Below are 9755 nucleotides of genomic sequence, written 5' to 3' on the forward strand. Positions count from 1 at the left end.
CCAAATGAGGAAGGTCTGTTCTTAGTCACAGCTTTTCATCAGTCTTCAGAAGCTTTACTGCTCACAGCTACCAAGCATCTAACCACTAGCAGCTTGGGCTTTCTTTCCTTTGTTTTTTACTTCTTCATAAAAGTGATAATTACCTTTAAGAGTGTGTTAATTATTTGGATGATGAGTATAATTTGATGTCAATGGCTAAGTACCCTGCGTCAGCCTTGTCAGATGTCACCACCTCTGAGATGCCTTCCCTGACCACCCAGTCCACATATCGGACACCACCCATCACAATGTTTTGTTTCTGAAAATGTGATTATCCTTTCTTTTCTTGTCCATTTCCTCCACGGGGTGTGAGCATTGTAAGGTCAGATTTCTTGATGATCTAGTTCATTGCTGGATCTCCAGGGCCTAGGATGGAGCCTGACACATGAGAGACATGGAATAAATATTTGTTAAATGAGTATCCAAAAACCAAAGGCAGATGGCCTTAATTATATCTTTTTCTTTCCTTTGGACTGAAAACTAATTTCCAAGTTGCTGTGCAAAGGAGAAACTCCTCTAAGACAAATAGAGAAATTGGAAACAGTTAGGAATGACTAAAGAACAAGACTAAATAAAACAGAGCCAGATGATTGAAAAATAAATAATAAAATGAAATGATTATTAATTATTATTAAATAATTTAAGTGATTTTATGGGTAAAAATTCAAAAGAAGGCTAAAAGATTAAAAATCACAAATAAATTTGGCAAAAAGATAAAGTATTAGGTGGAAGGTTTGAACTGCAGTGTTGGTATGCTCCCTGCAGTGATCCTCAGGGATTAGAACCGTGGATGAATCAGAAAGGCAAGAGATCCAGGTTCTTGACACCATAAATAAGAAGCCAGTCATTGGAGACAGCCCAGAGTCAAATCCTGGAAAGTCTAGATGATTTTGAAATGAGGCTTAAAGGAAATAAACATGTAAAGGTCTTAGCACTGAACCTGCTTCTTAGTGAATGTTCAAAACTGTCACCTTTTATTTTGTATTTTAAATCAATCAACAGGGTACTAATGAGCAAAACTGTCTTACCTTCCTCCCTGTAGTCCATCAGCCACCAGGTTGTTCCTGAAGTCAAAGGAGTGGAGATTTGTACAGAATGTCAGCAATCTCCTATAGGCAATATTTTGTACCATCTTTTCCCATTATTGTTGGGCATTGGAGTTTGCACTAGAACTCTACCTCTGGAACGGAAAAGGAGAATTAATATGGGTAAGGATTCCAGTTATAAGCTCTATACAGGCACATGCAACCTGTCATCAAAGGCTCACCTCCATCTCGTGCTGTATTTTTACCATAATCTCTACCTACTTATGTTATGGCTCTTAACACCTGCAGTTGTGTTCATAACCTTTTCTCTTAGAGGAAATTCTTCCAGGGAAGAGGCTTGTCTAAGTTACTGTTATGGACTGAGTTGTGTCCTCTCCTCCCTAATTCATAATTTGGAGCCCTAACTCCTAGTGTGACTGTATTTGGAAATAGGGCCTCTAAAGAAGTAATTAAGACTAAATGAAGTCATAAGGGTGAGGCCCTAAATCCAATAGGTCTGGTGTTCTTATAAGAAGAGGAAGAGATACCAGAGATGCACAGTCACAGATGAAAGATGAGGACACGGGGAGAAGCAGCCATCTGGAAGCCAAGGAGAGAGCCCTAAGGAGCAACGAAACATGTCAACACCTTGATCTTGGACTTCTAGCCTCCAGAACCATGCAAAATAGACTTCTGTTATTTAAGTTACCCAGTCTGGTATTTTGGTATCTTGTTATGGCAGCTTTAGCCAACTAATACATTTGTCTATGATGGAATTGGAAGACTGGCACTCAGCATCCCTTCCAACTTCCTTCCAGTGTGTCTTCCTATACTGTAGAGGCTAGAGAGCTTAAAATATTCTCCTCCAGTCTCAAATGTAAATTAGTTTCACTGATTAGATGTTCTCAAGGGAAATTTGGAAGGTGGAAGTGAGGCAGGGCCATCTTCAGGCTGCTGTGGGTGTTGCTGGGACAGGCACAGTCATAAAGTGCTGGGCTGCTCAGTAGCAGCATGCTAGTGTCCAGTCCTGGTTTGAAGGAGGTTGTGAGGCAGTTATTGTGGTGATCAAGGTAGACTCTTGATTGTCAGATGGCAGCTAAGGCAGCGTATCCTCAAACTCAACAGTTCCTGAACTGGATGATCTTCTTCTTCTTCTCCTTCTCCTTCTTCTTCTTCTTCTTCTTTTTCTTCTTCTTTCTTCGAGGGAGAGGAAGAATCTTAAGATCTTAAGCAGGCTCCACACTCTGTATGGAGTCTGACACAGGGCTTGATCTCACAACCCTGAGATCATGACATAAGCCAAAATCAAAAGTCGGACGCTTAACCAACTGAGCCACCCAGACACCCCTGAATGGTATCATCTGATTCTTCCACCCCTGACTGTGGCAGAGGTAACAGCCACCTTGACAATGTTCTGAGAGTCATTTTGGGAACCCTGGTCTAGAAGTAGCTCCTCAAGTCTTTCCTGCTATGTCGTAAGTATTTAATGATCTGTATAAAATCTCTTTCTGCTTAAGAAAGCTAGCAGTGTCTGGTTTTTGCAACTGAACCTGAATTGATGCATTCTTCTTTGTGTCTTTAGATTGAGCACAATGCCTGGCATATGTAGAAGATGAACAAACCCTTATTATTGTTGTCTAAACTGGTGGTTCTTAGTCTTTGATGTGTATCATCACCTAGAAGCCAATAATGAACATGAAGGCCCAGACTCACTGAGAGAGAATAAGGCTTTTTATTTTTACCAAGTTCCTTATGAGATTCTAATAACTATCAAAGTTTGAGAAGTCCTGGATAAAAATTCTCTCAGACCTACCAGGGACCAGGCATCTTTGAAGGACGTGATACCCAGTGACTCTTTTTATTCTCATATTGACCTTATGAAGTAGGAAGTAGTATTATCCCCATTTTTTAGATGAGAAAACCAAAGAATAAAGAGTCTTGGAAATGTACCCAAGATCACACAGCTCGTAAGTAGATCTTAGTATCTAAACCCAAGAACCAAGGGACTTAGACCCCCAAGCTCATGACAAATACATTCTTGTGCATGAATTCTCTCTTCTCAGAAGAGCCTAAGGATGAGTCTCATTTAAATTTAAATCAGATTTCTTCAAATAATTTTTTAAAACTTAACAATATCCCAGTCTCGGGGCACCTGGGTGGCTCAGTCAGTTAAGTGTCCAACTCTTTATTTCGTCTCAGGTCATGATCTCAGGGTTGTGAGATTGAGCCCCACGTTGGGCTCTGCACTCAGCGGGGAGAATGCTTGAAATTCTCTCTCTCCTGCCCCCCCAAAATAAATAAATAAATCTTAAAAAAAAAAACAAACCAACAACAATATCCCAGTCTCTGTGATCAGGTCATTTAGTTACTAAAGGAAAGTATTGAGCTAACAAAACTCTTTCTAGCGAAATAATAGTCTCTAGGGTAGATGCCAACAAACTTCAAATTCTAATAAAATCTATTTAAATCAAGCAATAGCTTGAAGGAGTAATTACTCTCAGATACAAAACTAATAATTCCTTGAATATTATTATTATCTTTGAAGTGAAGAATAGCAAACTGACCCTTAGGTCCCTCCATTTATTATTAGAAAAACATTATACATTTTCAAGAAGAACAGATCAAAATAGTGTTATTTAGCTGCAGAGTCCCACATTCCTTTTTTCTGATTAATCATGTTTCTTACATTTTCAAGATTGCATCTCTAAGACTTAATAAAATCTTATTATTCTCCTAATGCCTAGAAATTAATAATGTAGAGGAAGATACTGGAAGATGTTCATAGGAACTTCTTATAGAGATGTGCAGAAATGCACAGTGAATAAAAGGAAATATTATCCCCTTTTAAACTTTGTAAACTCTTTAGTCAATAGAAGTTCTCAAATTTAAATTTATCAGTATTAAAAGAGAGGATTTCTGAAAACTTCTGAAGTTGTCATTTTTATCACTAGTTTCACTAGTTGGGCTTATAAGGCAATAGTGGGACCTAAACATTTTCAAGGCAAAAATTACCCTCATTTATCCCAGAGAGGCAATGTGATGTCTAAGAAACTGGGTTCAAATCCAAGCTCTGTTATTATGAACTTTATTGTGAATTATGACAAGTTATCTAACATTCAAGTCTTATTTTTTTATTTTTTTTAAAGTCTCATTTTCTTAATCTGTAAAACTCAGAGAAAATAACCCCCATCTTATGAAATGTTATAAGGGTTAAATGAAATAATATTTTTTCCCTCCATGTTGAATCTCTGCAGCTCTGGAGAAGATGGAGAGAGAGAGAAAGAGAGAGAGAGAGAAATGAAGGAAGAAAGGAAGGAAGAAATATAGAAAAGAATGGCAGCAACAAACCATAAACACCCAAAATAAACATTCTGGAATCATGAGAAAGCATGAGTTGAGTTATTAGATAATTTGAGTGTGAACTTGGAACTTTGCCTCCATCTTGTTGTTGTTTTTTTTTTTTTTCATTTTTTTAAATGACCTTTGTTTTTTTTTTTATTTTTTTATTGTTATGTTAATCCCCATACATTACATCATTAGTTTTAGATATAGTGTTCCATGATTCATTGTTTGTGCATAACACCCAGTGCTCCATGCAGAACGTGCCCTCCTCAATACCCATCACCAGGCTAACCCATCCTCCCAACCCCCTCCCCTCTAGAACCCTCAGTTTGTTTTTCAGAGTCCATCGTCTCTCATGGTTCTTCTCCCCCTCCGATTTCCCCCCCTTCATTCTTCCCCTCCTGCTACATTCTTCTTCTTCTTTTTTTCTTTCTTAACATATATTGCATTATTTGTTTCAGAGGTACAGATCTGAGATTCAACAGTCTTGCACAATTCACAGCGCTTACCAGAACACATACCCTCCCCAGTGTCCATCACCCAGTCACCCCATCCCTCCCACCCCACCCCCCACTCCAGCAACCCTCAGTTTGTTTCCTGAGATTAAGAATTCCTCATATCAGTGAGGTCATATGATACATGTCTTTCTCTGTTTGACTTATTTCGCTCAGCATAATACCCTCCAGTTCCATCCACGTCGTTGCAAATGGCAAGATCTTATTCCTTTTGATGGCTGCATAATATTCCATTGTATATATATACCACATCTTCTTTATCCATTCATCTGTTGATGGACATCTTGGCTCTTTCCACAGTTTGGCTATTGTGGACATTGCTGCTATAAACATTGTGCCTCCATCTTGTTTTGTGATGTGAAGCAATTTTCTTAATTTTAGTCTTGTAAAGTACAAATTTCACTCTGTCAAAAGGAAATAAAATTTTTGACTTTCCAGGTTTGTTCTAATTCTGACAGTCTGTGTTGCAGGAATATAAAAAGTAATTCTTAAAATTTATAAAAACTTCTACATCTTTACTCATAAATTGAATACCTTAAAATGTGCTCTTTAACCATCCACATTTCCTATCCACTTTATTTGTATTGTCAAGTGAAGTTGTTCCAGCACATGAGTCATTTGAGATGGAAACATTTATCTGATGTAATGTGTCAAAGATATTCTTTTAAAATGTTTCCAGTGTGCTTAGATATCAAGTCACACACACACACGCTCACACACACACAAGAGGTCTGACTAAAATACTAGTAGTGAATCACAGCCTCTCCTCCCTTCCTCCTTGGGGCTGAAGTTTGATTTTGCCACTTCCCTTTTCCCTTAACACAAGTGCTATTTGACATATTTCATGTTTAGTTCTACGAATTAAACTTTGTATTCTTTTAGGACTTTGGAGAATATCACATCTGGGATCCACCAGAATGGACCACTCTGGACCCAGATGACAGCCAAGTGGTACTCTGCTAGGGGCTCTGACCAGCTCAAGAGGCCAGTGCCCAAGAGTGGAGTCCAATTCAGCAGGGACAAATGAGGAACAGAAGAATAAGGCAGCAATGTAAAGGGCCAAAGTTCTCCATAAAACAGAAAATCAAAATTGAAGTGTGGTAGAGAGAGGATATTAGGGAGACAATGAGGCGGTCAAAGTAGAATAGGATTCTGTGGATGCTTGTATGACTCGGACAAGGGCTTTTATTATTCATTTTTTTTTTTAAGATTTTATTTATTTATTTGACAGAGAGAGAGCACAAGTAGGGGGAGCAGCATAGGGAGAGGGAGAAGCAGGCTCCTTGCCGAGCAGGGAGCCCTATGCAGGGCTCGATCCCAGGACCCTGAAATCATGACCTGAGCCAAAGGCAGCCACTTAACCGACTGAGCCACCCAGGCACCCAGGACAAAGGCTTTTAAAGGACTATATTAAGAAGATAGGTACCTCTTGTGTTGGTTAAATTTAACCAGGTAAGGGGCGCCTGGGTGGCTCAGATGGTTAAGCGTTTGCCTTCGGCTCAGGTCATGATCCCAGGGTCCTGGGATCGAGCCCTGCATCAGGCTCCCTGCTCCGTGGGGAGCCTGCTTCTCCCCCTCCCTCTGCCTCTCCCCCTGCTCATGCTCTCTCTCTCTCTCTCTCTGTATCTCTGTGTCTCGAATGAATAAATAAAAAAAAAATCTTAAAAAAAAATTTAACCAGGTAATGTTAACCTGACTGGACTACAGTGCCCAGTTGTTTGGTCAAACACTAATCTAGATATTGCTGTGAATGTTTTTGGTGGATAGATATGGTTAGCATCTACAATCAGTTGACTTTAAGTAAAGCAGATTGCCCTCCATAACGTGGGCCTCATTCAATCAGTTGAAGACCTTAAGAGCAAAAATTGAGATTTCCTGGAAAAGAAGGAATTCTGCTTCAAGACTGTCACTTAGAAAGCCTGAGTCTCTAGTGTGCTGCCCTGTGGATTTTGGACTCAAGACATCAACTCTTAGCTAAATTTCCAGCTTGACGACCTGCCCTATAGATTTCACATTTTCTAGTTCCCACAACCACGTGAGTCAATTTCTTAAAATAAATCTCTCTCTATCTCCTATTGGTTCTGTTCCTCTGGAGAATCCTACTGATAATACCTCTGTTGTCATTCTTCTCTAATACAAAAATGTAAAGTTCAGAAGACTCTGCTGGGCTGGAAGTTTGAGGTTAAAGCTGCAAGACTCCAGTCAAGCAGTTTCACCTGGAGAAATTTGGAAATCATCATTCCTCTTTTGACTGCTTAAGAAGTACCTGCTACCTTCCAGGCACCACATTAGGTACTAGATGTAGATTAGGTTCCCCCCAGAAGCAGACTATGAAATAAAAATTTGAGGGTTCACAGTGTATTGGGGGTGATCTCAGCAAATACTTGCAGTGGAGTGGGGAAGTGAGATAGGGAAGGGGAGATAAAATGGGGTATGTTAGTGCATAGGGTACAGATGCGGGCTATTAGGTTCAACACTGCTGAGACTTCTGGGACAGCATATGGTGTAGGGCACTCAGCTGTGTCCCACAGAGTATGCTGACAACCAAGGTTACACATGATACGTTAGTTTTCTAGATGTTGCAGTATTTAAAACATTTTTATATTGAAATACACAAAGGTATATTTTGGAATACACTTATTGTGTCATGAATTTTTGAGATAAAGCATAAGAACTCAAGGATATTTGAGCTGAGAAACATTGTTTTATTGTAGTCTTTGTCTTTTGTTCTCTTTCTTCTCTGTATCAAACATTTAATTCAATTTCCCATTTTTTTCAGTCATGCCATAAGTTTATTTACAAACATAACAAGTACATTAAATTCAAGAGTTTGATTCATTTTTCAAAGAAATTGCGTGTCTTAAAGTGCTTTTCTTCTTATCTATCTCATGGATTAACTAACATATCCTTATTTCTTAAGTAGTTGGTGTTTTACTATAAAAAAGGATGCAGCAAATCCAGATCCAAAGTACACAGTCATCATAATTAGTAGCTGCCACTTGTTTTTCACTGAAAATGGCAAATTCTTCCCTAGGCCCTCCTCATAGTGTCTCCTGTGCGTGAACCTCTGGATGCTCTGTCCCAACATGGTGCTGGTGGAAGGTCTGTGAAAGGCACTGAGACCCAAGAGGAGGAAATGGTGGCACCATGCCAAGTCCCCCTTTTTTCCCTCAGTTTCTCACTTGAAAGGCTTTTCCTTGCCAAGACACCCACTTTGTTCCAGGGTCAATGGCTTTGCTCTTTGCAATGCACAGAGTTTGTCTCAACTTAAGTCCTGGTAACAACCTGATGGCCCCTTCCCTAGGACCCCTCCCATTAACAGGCATCTGCGGGGGGCACTGCTGGTTCTGCGCTAGAGGTGCGTGCTCTGCTCCTCACTGGCTCTGCTCCTAGATGACTAAGCTTGCGACAGATAGTTTTTGATCTTCTTCCAGGTCTATAACTTAACCCTGATTCCCCATATGCATTCTTATGGACAATTTTCCCTTCCCTAATGGACAGGGACAGGCCCCACTGTGGCCTTCAATTTGATCTCAAGTATTTAATATTGTAGCTGTTCTATTCATATATATATATATATATATATATATATATATATATTTACCTTGTATATGTTGCTATGCCTTCAAAAAAACTGGAAAGAAGAAAAGATGGCAGACAGTATGTAAGTTTCCTAAGAGGCAATGGAGGAAATGTGGTACAAAACAAGAAAGAATAATTTAGAAAGAAACATCGTGGAATGGATGTGTGTGTGTGTGTGTGTGTGTGTGTGTGTGTGTGTGTGTGGTGTAGCTTGGCTGGGGGAGGTAGGAAAGCAAAGCTATGATCAGAGAGCTGAGGAGAAAATGAGTCAAGTAGATCCTGCTCTACTGTGTCACCTGAAACCTAGAGGAAGTGTGTGGAGAAACTAGGCCATCCATCACTTGGCAGCAGTAAGCTTCTTTTGCTCCAAGCTGTACAGATTGTGTTAGAGAAGAGGTTATTTCCAGTGCTCACTTCTGCTTGTACAACCAGAGAGAATAACCTAGAATTCCAGTAGACTGACTTCCATATACAGGGAGGCCTTCACGGAAAGTTATTTATGAACAAGCTGTTTTCTTCACAAGTCATCAATTTTTGTCTTTTTAAAAATAATAACACTTGTAAATTTTCTGTTCTTGTCAAATAATCTTTTACTTATAGATCTTATTTTGCAAATGGGTCAACCTTATTTATTTTTAACTTTTATGTCACCATAATACTGAGAAAACGCCACATCAATAAGTACTATAATTTAGATTCTGGATTCTGAACTTCACACAACCAACTCTGTGGATAATAAATGATCTGGATATTGCCCAACTCTACTTCATTTGTGGTCCAATTAGCCTGAATGTCAGTCAGGAATTCCCACCTACAAGTGTTCATATCACAATGCTGATCTGAGACTGAAATTATTTTGGACAATTTGGTAGAATCAACAAACCATTCTTCTCCTTCATCTTTCTCCCAGGATTGAAGATAAAATACCAGATCATTTCTTGCCACTCTCTTGTGGCTAGAGGTGGTCAGTGACACAGCTTTGGGCAATAAGATTCATGGGAAAGTCTTCTTGGGGGCTTCTTAGAAAAATAATCTTTCCTCAAAAAAAGAAGAGACATACAAAGTCATTGAGAACTCCTTTATTTTGTCTTCTTCCTGCCTCCCTTTGTAGGCAGTGGTAGAAGAATGTCAATTTGGAACTGCAGCAGCCACCTTAAGACAGTAAGCTGAATGGTAAAGGCCAACATGCTAAGGAGGGCAGAATGGTAAAGAAGGAAAGAGCTTAGATTTTTGATGATGTTGTGGAGGCATT

The 9755-nt window shown here is 39.4% G+C and overlaps 1 protein-coding gene across 1 annotated transcript; it reads right to left on the reverse strand.

Moving 5' to 3' along the window:
- Positions 1–7829: 7829 nt before the first annotated feature.
- Positions 7830–8009, reverse strand: LOC116627662 (cytochrome c oxidase subunit 7C, mitochondrial-like). Its single transcript, XM_032397541.1, has one exon. It carries the CDS (start codon positions 8007–8009, stop codon positions 7830–7832), a length of 180 nt encoding a protein of 59 aa, XP_032253432.1.
- Positions 8010–9755: the final 1746 nt, after the last annotated feature.

This window comes from Phoca vitulina, unplaced genomic scaffold, assembly GCF_004348235.1.
Source record: "Phoca vitulina isolate PV1807 unplaced genomic scaffold, GSC_HSeal_1.0 scaffold3, whole genome shotgun sequence".
NCBI lineage: Eukaryota > Metazoa > Chordata > Mammalia > Carnivora > Phocidae > Phoca > Phoca vitulina.